Source organism: Meles meles, chromosome 7, assembly GCF_922984935.1.
Source record: "Meles meles chromosome 7, mMelMel3.1 paternal haplotype, whole genome shotgun sequence".
In the NCBI taxonomy this organism is placed as follows: Eukaryota; Metazoa; Chordata; class Mammalia; order Carnivora; family Mustelidae; genus Meles; species Meles meles.
The window spans coordinates 109,822,473-109,840,087 of NC_060072.1; the positions used below are offsets into that span (position 1 = coordinate 109,822,473).

Consider the following 17,615-nt stretch of genomic DNA (forward strand, 5'->3'; position numbering starts at 1 on the left):
GGGGCTCGATCCCAGGACCTTGGGATCATGACCTGAGCTGAAGGCAGATGCTTTAACCCACTGAGCCACCTAGGCGCCCCAATAGTAATATATTTTTAATTAAAAAATAAAATAAATAAGCTTGTGCTACAAGGATGAGCACTGAGGACATTATGCTAAGTGAAATTAGGGCCAGTCACAAAAGGGCAAATATGTATGATTCCATTTATATGAGGTATGGACTTAGAGCAAAAAAGCAAGACAGAGTAGAATAGCAGTTGCCAGAGGCCACGAGGAAGAGGAAGCAGGGAGCTGTCGTTACAGTTTCAGTTTTACAAGAAAAGAATTATAGAGACGGATGGTGCTGATGACAAAGGTATTTACTACCACTATCTGTATACCTAAAATGGTTAAGATGGTAAATTTGGGGTGGTTTTTTTTGTTATTTTTGTTAAAGATTTTATTTACTTATTTGAAGAGAGAGAGAGAGCACAAACAGGGGGAGCAGCAGGCAAAGTTTGGGACTTGATCCCAGCTCTGTGGGATCTTGTGGAACTTGATCCCAGGACCCTGGGATCATGACCTGAGCTGAAGGCAGACACTTATCCGACTGAGCCACCCAGGCGCCCCGAGATGGTAAATTTTGTTATGTATATTTTACTGCAAGGGGAAAAATGGGGAAAAAGTGAGCTTTGAAAAAAGCTTAAAAGACTCACAATGTAAGTCCTGTCAAGGATGTGGAACAGCTGAAGTTGTACAGTGCCATGCAGGAGTGTGAATTTGTACAACCACAATGGAAAACTGGAAGAATCTGCTAAAATGACACATGCTGTCCTCTGACCTTACCCAGGAATCCCCAAGACAAATTGTGTGTGTGTGGTTGTGTGTGCACAAAAAGACGTGTACAAGGATGCTAACAGCAGCCCGATTCAAAACAACCAACAACTACCCAAAAACTCCAATGTCTGTTAAAGTCAGAATGGACAACTGAGTTGTGCTATGCTCATGCGATAGAAAAGTATATGATGCAAATGTTACACACAACGTGAATGAGTCTCGCAAACTTGCTGAATGAAAGCCAGACTCAAAATAGTCCGTATATTTGGGTTCCCAAACGTATAAGGAGTCCAAACTAATTTATGCTGCTCAAAGTGGCTTCCCTTAGTAGTGATGAGAAGGGGAGGCCTTGGCAATGACTTGAAGGGACACTACTGAGACTTCAGGGACACTGATAATGTTTTATCTTGATTTAGATGCTGGTTAGGTGGATGTGTTCATCACACTGAACATGTATGATGCATGTACTTTTCTACATGTTTACACGTACATTTTAATACCTAAGTGAATTTTTATAAAGAACAATTTCATTTATCTGAAGTTCAAAAACAGGGGGAAAAATCTACAAGGCTGGGGCACCTGGCCACTTCAGTCATTAGAGCACCCAACTCTTGATCTCGGGGTTGCAAGCTGGAGCCCCACATTGGGTGTAGAGATCACTTTTTAAGAAAAGAAAAAAAAATTCTACGAGGCTGAAAATCAGAATAGAGAAGTCAGGACAATAGTTACTTTTCAAAAGAGAAGTCAAGGTAGTGAATGGGAGGGAGCAAATGGGGCCCTGGGATGCTGGTTTTAGTTTCTTATCTGGGAGATAAGTAACTGTTCACTTCTAAAAGTTCATGAGACTGTGCTATTATGAATTATATAGTTTTCTGTGTATATGTTGCACTTCATTTATAAAAATCTTTTAGGGGCGCCTGGGTGGCTCAGTGGCTTAAAACCTCTGCCTTCGGCTCAGGTCATGATCCCAGGGTCCTGGGATCGAGCCCCGCATCAGGCTCTCTGCTCCGCAGGGAACCTGCTCCTCCTCTCTCCGCCTGCCTCTCTCTCTGCCTAGTTGTGATTTCTCTCTGTCAAATAAATAAAATATTAAAAATAAATAAATATAAAAATAAATTAAAATAAAAAATCTTTTAAAAAATATTAGAGTAAGAAAAGGAAAGGAGAGAAGAAGGATGTTATCAGAATGATAGACTCGGAAGCTCCAGGTGCCCCCTCCTCCTAGAGACACTGAGTTAAGATTCAGACTAGACTCTTTATCTAGTTAGACTACCTAACTAGACACATACTAGAATAACTTTGTTAGAACTCCAGTGACCAGCTGAGAAGCTACAGGACTCAGGCCAGCATAAAACCAAGACAAGAAAAGAAAAAAAAAAAAAAAAAACGAAGACAGGATTCCAGTAAAAGGGGTAGGAAAATTCATGTTATTTTGCATGCCCACTCATGCCCCTGCCCTCACCCAGCATAGAGCAGTACAACCAGGAGGAAACTTCCCATCCTGAGCTCTCCCCCAGGGATGGAAACACAGGAGTAGACTATGCCTCCACTATTGTGGCTTGTCTGGGAGCTGCCCGAGGTGCTGGTTTCTGTCTCCCTGACTCAGCACACTGATGGGACCAGCAGAGTTTAAGAGTCACTAGAAACAGAGATGAGCACCAGACCACACTGGAGCTACAGTGACGCAGTCAGATGCCAGGAGAAGAAGGAGATCACAAAAGGTTTGAGAGGTCCTAGGACCTCTAGCTGGGCTTACTGGTGAAGGTCTTCCCCTACACCAAAGCAGTACATAAAGACTGAGACAGGTGGTTGTTTTCTCAAATGCCACATCTCAACAAAAGATCACAAGGCATAGAAAGAAATAGGGAAATGTGGCCCAAACTAAGGAACAAAATGAAACTCCAAAAATGGACCCCCTCTTCCAAAATGCAATCTATGTGCTACCTAACAATGAATTTAAAATAATGGTCATAAAGATGCCTAATCAGCTAAGAGAGCATACACACAACTAAATGAAATCAAGAAAATTATGCATGAATGAAATAAGAAGAATATCAACAAAGAGAAACTATAAAAAAGCAGCCAACAGGTTCTGGGACAGAAAAATATAGTAACAACTGAAAAAGTCACTAGAGGGATTTTACAGCAGACTTGAACTGACAGAAGAAAGAATCAGCAACAAGAAGACAGATAATTTGAAATCATCTCATCAGAAAGCAAAAAGAAGAATGAAGAAACATGACAGAACCTAAGGGGTCTATAGGACACTTGTCACACTATATATTAAGAGTCTCAGAAAAAGAAAGAGAAAGGGACAGAGAGATTATATGAGGAATTAATGGCTTAGATCTTCCACAATCTGAGGAAAGAGAAGACACACAAATTCAAGAAGCTCAAAAAACTAAACCTAGGATAAACGCAAAAGGCTCACACCAAGGCAATTATAATCAAATGGCCATAAGTCAAAGATGGTACACGAATAACAAACTACCAGAAAGAGAAATTAAGGAAACAAACCCATTTATAACTGCAACAAAAAGAATAAAATATTTAGCAACAAGGGAACCAAGGAGGTAAAAGACATGTAACTATGAAAACTATAAGACACTGATGAAGGAAACTAAAGAATAAATGGAAACATATTCCATGCTGTGGACAGGAAAAATTAATATTGTTAGAATCCTCAAACAAACCAAAATAATCTACAGATTCAGTGCAATCCTTATCAAACTCCCAATGGCATTTTCCACAGAAACACAACAAACAATCCTAAAATTTGTATGGAATCACAAAAGACTCCGAACAGCCAAAGCAAACCTGAGAACAAGTGGAAGGCATCATGCTACTGGATTTCAAGCTACATTACAAAGCTACAGTAATCAAAACAGCATGCTACTGACATAAATACAGGAACCTAAAACAAGGGAACAAAATAGCTGAGAAAGAAACCCAAGTTTATATGATCAACAAATTTATAACAAAGAAGTCAAGAAGGTACAATGTAGAAAGGACAGTCTCTTCCATAAATGGTCTTGGGAAAACTGGACAACTCATGCAAAAGAATTAAACTAGACCACTATCTGGCACAATACACAAATATACTCAAAATGAAGTACAGACTTGTGTTAAGACCTGAAACCATAAGGGGCGCCTGGGTGGCTCAGTGGGTTAAAGCCTCTGCCTTCGGCTCAGGTCATGATCTCAGGGTCCTGGGATCGAGCCCCGCATCGGGCTCTCTGCTCAGCAGGGAGCCTGCTTCCTCCTCTCTCTCTGCCTGCCTCTCTGCCTACTTGTGATCTCTGTCTGTAAAATAAATAAATAATAAAATCTTAAGGGAAAAAAAAAAGACCTGAAACCATAAAACTCCTAGAAGAAAACAGGACATAAGCTCCATAACATTGGGTTTGGTGATGACTTTTTGGATCTGACACAAAAACAAAGCCAACAAAAGCAAAAATAAACAAGTGCAACTCCATCAAACTAAAATGCTTCTGAGCACCTGGGTGGCTCAGTGGGTTAAGCCTCTGCCTTCAGCTCAGGTCATGATCCCAGGGTCCTGGGATTGAGGCCCACATCGGGCTCTCTGCTCAGCGGGGAACCTGCTTCCCTCTCTCTCTCTCTGCCTGCCTCTCTGCCTACTTGTGATCTCTCTCTGTCAAATAAATGAATAAAATCTTAAAAAAAAAAAAAAAAACTAAAATGCTTCTGCACAGCAACAGAAACTGCCAACATGAAAAGGTAACCTGTTGAATGGGACATAATATTTGTAAACAATATAACTGATAAGGGGTTAATATCCAAAATATGTAAAGAACACATACAACTCACTAGCAAAAACAGCAAATAATCCAATTAAAAATGGGCACAGGATCTATACAGACATTTTTCCAAAGAAGACACAAAGATGGGCAACAGACACATGATGCTCAACATCACGAACCATCAGGGAAATGCAAATCAAAACCAAAATGAGATACCTGTCAGAGTGGCTATTATCAAAAAGGTAAGAAAGAAGTGTTGCAGAGGACATGGAGAAAGATGAACCCTTGTGCACTGCTGGTGGGAATGCAAATGGGGCCAGCCACTGTGGAAAACACCATGGAGGTTCCTCAAAAAATTAAAAGTAGAATTACCATGTGATCCACCAATTCCATTTCTGGGTATTAGCCAAAGAAAACAAAAAAAAACACTAACTCAAAAAGCTATCTGCACTCCATGTCCACTGCAGTATTATTTATAATAGCCAAGGTACAGAAATAATCTAAGTCTCCATCCATGGAAGAATGGATACAGAAAATGTAGTAAATATACAATGGAATATTATTCTGCCATAAAGAAGAAGGAAATCTTGTATTTCCCATAACATGGACACACCCTGAGGGCATTGGGCTAAGTGAAATAAATCAGAGAAAGACAAATACCATATCATCTCACTTATATGTGGAATCTGGGGGAAAAAAAGAAAAAGAGCTCATAGGTACAGAGAATAGATTGGTGGTTGCCAGGGAGAGGCAGGTGGCAGGCAAAATGGGGGTGGGGAAATGTGAAAAAGTACAAACTTACAGTTATAAGTCATGGGAATATAGTGTACAGCATAGTGATCATAGCTACTAATATTATATATTTGAAAATTGCTAAAAGAGTAAATCTTAAAGGTCCTAAAAAATTTTATAACTAGCTTTGGTGATGGATGTTAACTAGACTTATTATAATGGTCATTTCATAATATATACAAATATCAAATCATTATGCTATATACCTGAAACTAAAATAATGGTATATTTCAATTATATCTCAATTTTTTAAAAGTCAAAGACAAAGAGAAATCTGGAAAGCAGCAAGAGAAAAGAAAATCATCACCTATAAGAAAGCCTCCATAAGATTATTAGATTTCCTCTTACTGCTCAGAACAGAATGGGATAATATATTGAAAGTGCTGAAAGAAAAAAGTTCAGCCAACAATATTGTATCCAGCAAAACTATCCTTCAAACATAGAAAAGTTAAGACTTTTGCATAAAAACAAAAGCAGGGGGAGTTCACTTCCACTAGACCTCCGCCAAAAGAAATGCTAAAAGGAGTTCTTCAGAGTGAAATATAAAAAGATGCTAGACACTAATACAAGGCTACACAAATATAGTAAATTCTCCAGTAAAGGTAAATACATAGATAAATATAATAGCCTGAATTAATATCCTTTTGGTACACAGAATTTAAATGAAAAAACTATTAAAACTATATCACGAATATAGACTTTTTAAAACAACTATAGTTTTTATACCTGTAAATCTCTGTTACTGGGTATACAATATATAAAGATGTAGTTTGTAACATCAATGAGATAAAGTGGAACAGGGGTGGAGTTGTAAAGGAATAGATTTGGGGGCACCTGGGTGGCTAGTTAAGCCACTAATTACGCTTAACTAGTTAAGCTAGTTAAGCAACTGCCTTCAGCTCAGGTCGTGATCCCAGGGTCCTGGGATCCAGCCCCATGGCAGTCTTCCTGCTCAGTGGGGAGTCTGCTTCTCCCTCTCCCTGCCTCTATTCACCCCCACTCTCTCTCAAATAAATAAAATCATTTTTAAAAAAAGGAACAGTTTTTTTTATGCAAGTGAACTTGTTATCAGTTTAAAAGAGAATGAATGCTGCAACTTTAAGATATTTTATAATTGCAATAATAACCACAAGGAAATTATCTCTAGAATATACACAAAAGGAAATAGGAAGGAAATCAAATCATGTCACTACCCAAAAGTAAAACAAAACACAAAGGAAGGCAGTCAGGGAGGAAAGGAGGGACAAAAAAAGCTACAAGTCATACAGAAAACAACAAAATGGCAACAATAACTTGTTCTCTAACAATAATACTTTAAATGTGAATGGATTAAACACCCCAATCAAATGACATAGATTGGCTGGACAGATTTAAAACTATATGCATTTTATTAGAGTCTCACTGTGGATCTAAGGACACAGGCTGAAGGTGAAAGAATGAGAAAAGATATTCCATGTAACTGATACCAAAGGAGAGCAGGGCGGGCTATATTAATACCAGGCAAAACAGACTTCAAGTAAAAAAAATTGTAATAAGAGACAAAGGAGAACATTATATAATGATAAAAGGGTCAATTCACTTAATACGTATAACAATTACAAATATTTGTGTACCAAACACCAGAGCTCCTAAATATATAAAGGAAACTTTCTCAGAACTGGGAAGAGAAATAGACAGCAACACAATTTAATAATAGCAGGAAACTTCAATATTCTACAGCCACTGATGGATAGAATAAACAGACAGAAGATTAATAATAGAGGATCTGAACATTATAAGCCAACTGGACCTAAACGACATATACAGAATATTCTATCCAACAAAAGTAGGTTATAAATTCTTCTCAAGTACACATGAAATATTCTCCAGGGGAGACCACATGTTAGGCTACAAGTCTTAACCAATTGAATACAGAAATCATACAAAGTATGCTGACTGATCACAATGGAATGAAACCAGAAATCAATAGCAGAAGGAAAAAGTGGGAAATCCACAAACGTGGAAATTAACAGTACTCTTAAATAACCAATGGGTCACAGAACAAGTCAAAAAGGAATTTCGAAAGTATCTTGAGACAAATGAAAATAAGACACACCAAAAGTTATGGTATGGAGCAAAAGCAGTACTAACAAGAAGGTCTACAGCTGACATGAGCTAGTGAGAAAATGAAAGAAGTGGAGATACATGACAGAGAACAGAAATGCAATAGGAAGGAATAAGTGACAAAACAATTTTTTGAAAAGATCCACAAAATTGATAAACTCTTAGCTAGATTAACTAGAAAAGAAAGAGAGAAGACTCATATAACTAAAATCAGAAAGTAGGGACATTACTACTGATGCCACAGAAATAAAAAAGATTATAAGACCACCCTGACCAGGGGCGTCTGGGTGGCTCAGTCAGTTAAGCCTCTGCCTTCAGCTCAGGTCATGATCCCTGGGTCCTGAGATGGAGCCCCATGTTGGGCTCCCTGCTCAGCGGGGAGCTTGCTTCTCCCTCTCCCTCTGCCTGCTGCTCTGCCTGCTTGTGTATGTTCTCTCTCTGTCACATAAATAAATAAAATATTTTTAAAAAAGAATACCTTGCACAATTATGCACAATTCTACCAAACATTTAAAAAATTAACACCAATCCTTCTCAAATGCTTCCAAAAGCTAAAGTGGAGGGAACACTTCCGAGCTCATTCATCAGTATTACTCTGATACCAAAGTCAAACAATGACACTACATAACACTTATCATGATGAGCACTGAGTAATATACAGAAATGTTGAATCACTATACTGTACATCTGAAACTAATATAACACTATATGTTAACTGGACTGGAATTAAAATTTTAAAAAACTTAATAAAAATAAAACAAACAAAAAAACCAGTGATACTACAAGAGAAAAAACAATACTTTGAGAAAACTACAGAAAAATATTACAAATATTAATACAAAATCCTCCAGGGGCACCTGAGTGGCTCAGACAGATAAGCAGCTAACTCTTGATTTCAGCTCAGATCATGATCTTGGGGGTCATGGTACTAAGACCCAGGTCGGACTCCATGCTCTGCAGGGAGCCTGCTTCTCTCCCTCTCTCTCTCTCAAATAAATTAATTAACTAAAAATTCTTTTAAAAATAATCCTCCAAATACTAGCACACCAAATTTAATAGCACATTAAAAGAATTATACACCATGACCAAGGGGTATTTATTCACAGGATGTAAGGATGGTTCAACTCCACAAATCAATCAATGTGATACACTACAGTAACAGAAAGAAGGGACAAAAGCACATGCTAATCTCAATTAATGCAGAAAAAGCATTTGGTAAGATTCAATACCATTTCACAATAAAAATATTCAACAAACTAGGAATAGAAAGAATATACCTCAACATCATGAAGGCCATATATGAAAAACACACCAACAACATACTCAATGGTGAAAGACTGAAAGCTTTTCCTACAATATCAGAAGCAAGGCAAGGATGCCCACTCTCACTACTCATACTCACATATTGGAAATCCTAGTCAGAGCAATTAGGCAAGAAAAAGAAATAAAGCGGAAAAGAAGTCAAATTACCTCTAGATGCAGATGACATGATCTAAGATGCAGAAAACCCTACAGACTACAAAAAAATTGTTAGAATAAACAAATTCAGTGAACTTGCAGGATACAAAATCAACACACAAAAATCAGTTCTGTCTATACACTAGTTATGAACAATCCAAAAGGAAAATGAAGAAAACAATCTATCTACAATAGCATCAAAAAGAATAAAATACTTAGTAATAAACCTAACCACCAAGAATGTGAAAGACTTCTACACTGAAAACTGCAAAAAGGTTGCTGAAAATAACTAAAGAAGCAACAAATAAATGGAAAGACATCCCATGTTCATAAAATTTAATATGGTTAAGATCCCCAAACTACTGAACTGATCTACTGATTCAATATAAAGCCTATCCAAATTCCCATAGCATTATTTGCATAAACAAAAAAAAATTTCATCCTAAAATTCATATAGAATCTCAAAGGACTTCAAATAGTGAAAACAACATTGAAAAAGAACAAAGTTGGCGGCGCCTGGGTGGCTCAGTGGGTTAAAACCTCTGCCTTCAGCTTGGGTCATGATCCCAGGGTCCTGGGATCGAGCCCCACATCAGGCTCTCTGCTTAGCAGGGAGCCTACTTCCCTTCCTCTCTCTCTGCCTGCCTCTATGCCTGCTTGTGATCTCTGTCTGTCAAATAAATAAATAAATCTAAAAAAAAAGAAAAAGAACAAAGTTGAAGGACTCATACCTTCTCATTTCAAAACAAACTGTGATCAAAATGATATGATACTGTCATAAATACAGACACATAGTCCAATGGACTAGAAAGCCCAGAAATAAACCCTTTCATATATGATCATATGAATATCAACAAGCGTGCCAAGACCACTTACGGGAAAAAGAGAGTCTCTTGAACAAATGATGCTGGGAAAAACTGGGTATCATCCACATGCAAAAGAAGGAAGTTAGACTGGTATCTTGCATCATAAACAAAAATAAATTTAGACAGACTAAAGACCTAAACATAAGACACAAACCATAAAACTCATAGAAGAAAATACAGGAGAAAAGCTCATGACATTGGATTTGACAATGATTTCTTGCATATGACACCAAAAACACAAAGCAAAAATACATAAATGGGACAATGTCAAACTTAAACATTTTAAAGGGAACCTATGAAACAGGAAAAAATATCTGCAATCATGTCTCTGATAAGGGGTTAGAATTCAGAATATATACAGAATTCCTACAACCCAACAACTAAAAATTAAAACCCCCAATTAAAAAATGGGCAAAGGCAAAGAAATAGACATTTCTCCAAAGATGATATACAAATGGACAAAAAGCATATGAAAAGACATTCAACATCAAAACTCATCATCAGAGAAATGCAAAGCAAACCTACAATAAGATAGCATCTCACACCCACTAGGATGGCTGCTATCAAAAAAACCCAGAAAATAACAGGTGTTGGTAAGGCTGTAGAGAAATGGAACACTTGTGCACTGTTGGTTGAACACTGGTGTGGCCACTACAGAAAATACTGTGGAAGTTCCTCAAAAAACTACCATATGGGGGTTGAGTCAGTTAAGTGTCCTACTCTTGATCTGAGCTCAGGTCTTGATCTCAGGGTGGTAAGCTTCAGTTCTGTGTTAAAAAACAAAAAACAAAAAACAAACAAAAAAAAAAACACTACCATATGCTCCAGCAACACTACCTCTCAATATAAAACCAAAATAACTGAAAGCAAGGTCTTGAAGAAGTATTTGCAAAACCATGTGTATAACAGCACTATTCCCAAGTCAAGAAATGAAAGCCACCCAATGTCCATTGATGGAAATATTAAAGAAAATGTGGTGTGTACCTACAGTGGAATATTATTCAGCCTTAAAAAGGAAGGTAATTTTTTTTTTTAAAAGGACTTTATGTTTAAGTAATCTCTACAGCCAACCTGGGGCTCAAATTTACAACCTGAGATCAAGGGTCCCACACTCTACTGAGCCAGCCAGACGCACCAAAAAAGAAAAAGGAAGGTAATTCTGACACAGGCTACAATGTAGATGAAGCCTGAGGATGTTGTGCTAAGCGACATAAACCAGAGAGGAAATTCATAGGAACCAAAGTAGAATGGTGGTAACAAGAGGCTGAGAAGGGGGGAAAAGGAGAGTTGTCCTATGGGTATAGAGTGGCAGAATCCCAACATTATAAAGTTCTGGAGATCTGTTTCATCAGTGAACTGTACACTTAAAAATGGCTAAAATGGTGAATTTTTTGTTTTTTTTTTTAACCACAATAAAAAAACACCAATATCCCTCATAAACACAGACACAAAAATCCTTAACAAAATATAAGCAAACGGAGGCCAACAACATATAGAAAGAATTTTAACAAGGGAAAGTGTGGCGTTTTGACAGCTGCCAAGTGCCACACCCCTCTGCCAGGGTGTCCCCACCAGCAGCCCTCAAGGACAAGCCAGGGAATCCTGCCCTGGGCAGCGGTGCTGCAGGGAGCCTCTGACAACGCCCTGAAATGGACAGCCACTCCACCAGCCACCGGAATGCACCACTACCTGCCACAGCCCCCGCTAAGAGCCAGCCCGGGGCTGCGCAATTCCAGAACCCCCTCCAAAGGCTCAGCTCATGTGATAGGCTCAGGCGGAGACAAGGGGATCTAGGCCGTGACCCCTAGAGCGCAGACGTAGGCTGAGAAGGTGAGGTTCTTCCTGAGGGTTTCTAAGGAACCACAGGGGCGCTGCAGGGAGCTCTGTGCTCCTTGGAGGTTTCACACACCATCCTGGAACACAGCTCTCTGTGCAGAAAACAAGTGGCATGGATTCTTTAGGCTTCAAGTCCTTCAGCTGGAAAATTCGGTGATTGGTTCCTGCTGGCTCTGATCAGCAGACAAGTCTGAAATACACATTCCAGACCCTCAAAAGGACTGAGTCTCCCCTTCTTCTTTCTCCATCCAGAATACTCAACCCATGCCCCTGGGGCACTGGTCATATCTCTACTGTGATGCATTCCATTCATCCATTTCTAACATACCTGGCGGGGAAGTTTATTTAGTGATCTCAGATAATCTTTGTCCAGAATACAATTTCCAAGTGCATTCCCGAAACTTCTAAGGGTAAGGGAAAAAAAAAAAAAAGAACGGAAAAGGTTGAGAATGATTATGTGTCAATATCAGAGAACACAGTTAACAGTTACAACATTTGTGGCAAGGTGCTTCTCCACTGCGGCAGAGGAGATGGACCCCAATATACATGCAGAAACGCTTCTTGGGCACCTGCCATTTTCATGCACTGTATGAGGCTCTCAGTACAGCATGGGGCACAGCAGTCACCAGTCTCTGCCCTCAACAAGAGGCAGGGAGGTCCAAAAGACTAAAAAACCATTCAGCAAAACCCCATGAGCTACCTCCTGCCATTCTTTTTTCAAGGACGGTTCCAATTCCCCAGTAATAGTGGGCAACTCACTTAGGGCACGCTGTCCTCGATGCCTGAAGTTCTTTACTTGGGACATGTGGCTTCCCGCACATGTTAGAGCACCTCAAGTTTTTAATGTAGGTTCAGTACATGTGTGATTTAATTCACATCAATTCTCAAAGGCCATGTATGACCCCCCCCCAAAAAAAAGTAAAAAAAAAAACAAACAAACCCTATTCTATGCATACCCAAGGAAGCACTGTTTAGGTGTTTTAAAGAGAATGGGGAAGTGATCTCTATCCTCGTGTGGAAAGGTTTCCAAGACACACAACTGAGATGGGGGTGAGCAAAATCAAGTACAGAGTAGAGAATACAGTATTCTTTTTTTTTAAGATTTTATTTATTTATTTGAGAAAGCACGAGTGGGGTGAGGGGCAAAGGAAGAAACAGACTCTCCACTGAGGAAGCCCGATGTGGGACTTGATTTTGGGACTCCAGGATGATGACCTGAGCCAAAGGCAGATGCTTAACCCACTGAGCCACCCAGGTGCCCTGAGAATGTAGTATTCTACCACTTGTTCTCAAAGAAGGGAGACCTAAGCATAAAGAACCACAGGGAAAATTCAAAGTGTTGGAAACAGGGCTGACAGGGACAAGGGGGGAGTGAGGCTTGGGTTATTTCAACTTTTTGTACCACATGAATGAATGACATCTCAAACAAACAAACAGGAATAAAACTGACGCAGGTTAGACTCCAGCCCTCATGCTCACCTCAGCGCCCGCTTCAGCCCGTCTGTCACGGCCTCCTTCCTGGCTTTCTCCAAAGACAAGGCTTTTGACTTGAGGCCCTCACTGACACCATAGCCCACATCTTCATGATATGAACCATCCTACAGGTAGAAAAGGAGTTCAGAGTCCAACATGAAGAGCTGCAGTCATGTCCCTGGTTCCACAGCTCTTCTCACCCTCAAGGGCATTTGAACCAGGGCACACAGAACCTGGGTGCCTTGCTAAAGGGCACACGGGCACAGAGGTCTGGAAGAAAATTAATTTCCAGTGCTACGTCCTTGACCTGATCTGCCCGGAAATGTACAAGACAATTCTCCCTACCCACTTACACGTGCACATAAAAAAGGCACAGAGCTAACCCACCCTAAATCTTCCTAAGGTTTATTACCCCAAGGTATAAAAACCTCTGGGACATGAAACGAAAGAAAAATGTGAAATACTGTATTTAACAGACTCTTAACGATTGGCTAGCAAATCAAAAAATCTTTTCACAGGTCAGGTGGTATCAATTTCCTGGCTTTCATCAAAAATGAAGGTATACCTGATCAAGTTATTAGCTCACAGAGAACCAAATATAATTTTGGATAGCACTCTGATTTCTGAGATAAAACTCAGAAAGCTTATTCAAAGAAATGGTGATACTGTAACAAAACTCTCTCCATTCCCAGTTTATTTATGTGAGTAAGGTTTCTCAGTACTTTTTTTTTACTTATTTGTCAGAGGGAGGGAGAGAGACATGGCACAACCATGGGGAGCAGCAGGCAGAGGGAGAAGCAGGCTCCCCGCTGAGCAGGGAGCCTGATGCAGGACTCAATCCCAGGACCCTGGGATCATGACCTGGGCCCAAGGCAGACGCTTAACTGACTGAGCCACCCAGGCATCCCTAGTACTATTTATAAAAATAAGAAGTGAGAATAGAATTAATACTGAATGTTCTATCTAGGAAAACATAATATTAAACAATGGAAATATAAACTACCCAGGAAGAAAAAAAGCTTCATCCATCTCATTAAGAAATGCATTTTCCATAAAAATTTATTTTTATTAAGTATATAAATTTTGATGTAGTTATTTTGTCCCCCTCACAGACCCAACTGACTGATCAATTGTGTGTTAGTAATACCTATAACAGTAATTCAATCCAGAAGAAATTTTTTAAAATTTAGAGCCTTAAGGTCACTGAAAATTTACCACCAAAAATTACGTTTATATGCCCATACATACACACACACACAGAGAAATATGCTAAGGTTATTATAAAAGGTTCTGAACACACATAATATATATACATAATATATATTCCAAACATATATTTTGTTTATACATGTATATGGACAAAAGACAATGGGGAGATAGAATGGAAATATGAGTTTGAGAAGAAAAAAATGTAAAATTTCTCATGACTATGCTTGCTCATGTATTTTTTAAGTGGATCATAGTATTTAATCATTTATGATATTTAAAATCCATCAGTACATTTTTAAAAAGATGTAACAAGAAAAGAAGTGTGAAATAACAGGGACTGAGAATACATTTAACCGGATGAGTCATGAAAAATGTGCGGAAGTGCTGAATCACTATGTTGTCCACCTGACACCAATATACCACTGGATGTTAATTACACTTGAATAAAAAAAGGAAGAGAAAGATGTAACAGATTTTAGAGTGTCAAATTTTACAATATGCTAAAAAACATACCATTGTAACTACAGGTTTCCCCTGCTATCCGAAAGTAGAACGAACATTCTCATGAAACCTTCCATAAGCCAAAATGGTATAGAGCAAAGAATTGCCATTAATTTATATGGAAAAATCTCTCAGCATTCCCAGATCCAAAAAATAACCTGTTATGCTTTTCTGATAACACAAAGACACATCTTGCTAATGGACACACACAATACATAGAGCTAGAGCAGAGATGCTCACAGACAGAGCTCAAAGCCCTGGCAGCTCGAAGCCGAGATGGTGAGTGTAGTTCCCAGGATGGACTCGGCGGGGCCCCTCTTGCCACCAGGGTGTGCCTTTTTCATAAAAGTGAAAATAATCTCTAGATTGCTTTCGGATTTTCAGAAAACAGGTACCAGCGTAGGTTTTCATAAAAGCAAAGGGGTGCAGCGCAAACTTTTGAAATGCAGAGAACTTACAGTGCATTTGTATTTACAGTGAAACCTTTTAGGTGTCAACTTAAAAAACAGGAAACACGCATTTTTCAGCATTCATTTAGGGGATAAGTGAGTAAGAATGTCTAAGGAACACTGGCTGAGCCCCAGCTCTCTAGGCCCAGTCCAGAGAATTCTCTACCAGCTCATCCTCTCTCACCACCCACCCGGTCCTTGGAGGCAGCGGGTCTGCTCCATCACCCTCACCTTCAACTGGACTCTCACGAACGCACAGACTCCCACGTAGAACTTGCCATTGTGAAGGTCAACAAAATCTAGGAGTGGGAAAGAGAACCAGTTGAAGACGATACTGACCCCTGTGCCTCACCCATATTCCTCCTACCAGCAACAAAATACACCTACATCCTCACCCACAAAATACTCTCATCAGAAATTCGCACCAAAGTAAAGGAAATGAAGTCACCATTGCCAGGAAACATACTCACCCACATTCTGCTGTGTGATGGAGTGTGCCCAGCCGTTGTAACCAAACATCTCATTGGCCAGATTAATTACCCTGTGACCCTCAATGTAACATACCTGGGAAGAGAAATTAAAGGAGGAGGGGGGAGCTGGTTAAAATTCCCTGCCATACTAAATGAGAATCAAAATTTACTTAATTTACTCCTTACCAGCTTTTTTGGCAAAACTGCCCTTTAACCTTCCAGGGAAATTCTCGGAGAATTGATTTCAAAGATCTTCCAGAAGGAACCAGTTAGAACTAGTGTTTTGTCTTGGGGGAGGGACTAGACTCAGAGTAGAAAGATACCCACTCACCTAGCAGTTTCCAAAACTCACAGTTTCCAGAAAAGTACAAGTCTCAGGCTGATATATATAATAGGAGACCAAAAATGTACACATAAAATTAGAAGCAAAGGGCAAAAGAAATGTTTTGAAAAGATGGGTTAAATATCTCAAGAAGGAAGACAGTACTCGGGTGGCTGTAGACGATGATGCCAGTTGGAACCCATCCCCTCCCAAAGACACTAGGAAACATCTAGCAACAGTGAGCAGGAGACCTTCTGAATCCATGAGGACCCAGAGAGGGAGAAAGATCCTCTGAAGAGCCAGCTAGAGGGGCACCCACTTCTAAGCGTGTCATCTCTCCTACCCTCTGGCCTCCTCCAGCCATGCGGCTACTGATGTATTCCGGGCCCAGCCTCTGCCTCAGAGCATTCTGGATGGCCTGGTACTCGTCTGCTGTGTACTGATACTGCAATCCAGAAAAGGAAAAATTAAACTGACATTCCCCCATTCCTATGCCAGCAAGTCTCCAGACCCTTTTACACTCTTAAAAAGTATTAAGAGCCCTAAGAGCTCTTGTTTACGTGGGTTTTACCTACCAATACTAGGAATTAAAACTGAGAAACTTCTAAGGCACACTTTCCATCAGCCATCAGAGCAGTATCCCCCCAGGCTGTGTGTGCTCTGGAGAGTCTCACTGTTCACTCCCAAGAGAATGAAAAGGAAAAGGCAAGAAATTTTTTAGTATTATTATGGAATCTTCTTGACCCCATGGACTCGGGAGAGGTCTAGTGGACCCCAAGGGTCACTGAGCCCCATTTCGAGAGGCATTTGCCCTAGGTGTCACCACCCTCCTGACTAAACTTTCTCAAGCCAGAATTGGTAAACTGAAAAGTCCCACCTCAGAGTCTGCATATGACATTTATGCCCACAAGGGAGCGGGTGACATACCTCTTCTCTAATTCAACACTTTTCCATACTACACATACATAAATGTACCACTACTTATTTGACTTCTGTCCCCTTGGTAGTTTCCCCCTTGCCCTATTTAAATGAAATAAATTGGGGCGCCTGGGTGGCTCAGTGGGTTAAGCCTCTGCCTTCAGCTCAGGTCATGGTCTCAGGGTCCTGGGATCGAGCCCCGCATCGGGCTCTCTGCTCGGTGGGGAGCCTGCTTCCCCCTCTCTCTCTGCCTGCCTCTCTGCCTACTTGCGATGTCTCTCTGTCCAAAAAATAAATAAAATCTTTTTTAAAAAATAAATTAAAAAATGAAATAAATTTTCACAAACAGATCTATGGTAAAGACAAAGATGGACTCGAGGGGACAAAGCAAGAATCTCTTTTAATATGCACAGAATATCGCCACAAAGAATAGGACACTGGAATCCTTGAAACTGGGTGAAATGTAGACAGGAGTGACGGGGAAAGAGCAAGACTTTGCATTCACCTATAGTCTACGTTTCATTCTGAATGTTGTACCATATGAATATGTAATGCATCAAAAAAATAAACAAAAGGTAAATCTCAATGTAATCCCCAGTACTACATGATGCTACAGTTCCACAACTCCCTGAGCGTTCCTC

At 39.8% G+C, this 17,615-nt stretch overlaps 1 protein-coding gene across 3 annotated transcripts in view; it reads right to left on the reverse strand.

The window, feature by feature from the left end:
- RAD52 (RAD52 homolog, DNA repair protein) overlaps positions 1–17,615 on the reverse strand; it is a 38,156-nt gene that overhangs the window by 4,583 nt on the left and 15,958 nt on the right. For 2 of the 3 annotated variants that reach the window (XM_046011980.1, XM_046011982.1), the window contains exons 3-7: positions 16,400–16,501; positions 15,735–15,828; positions 15,496–15,563; positions 13,112–13,230; positions 11,961–12,036 (exon numbers count right to left, since the gene is read on the reverse strand). In XM_046011980.1, the coding sequence (XP_045867936.1) occupies positions 11,961–12,036; positions 13,112–13,230; positions 15,496–15,563; positions 15,735–15,828; positions 16,400–16,501 (459 nt within the window). The remainder of the gene's footprint in view (positions 1–11,960; positions 12,037–13,111; positions 13,231–15,495; positions 15,564–15,734; positions 15,829–16,399; positions 16,502–17,615) is intronic. The other variant, XM_046011981.1, reaches the window with a different exon arrangement.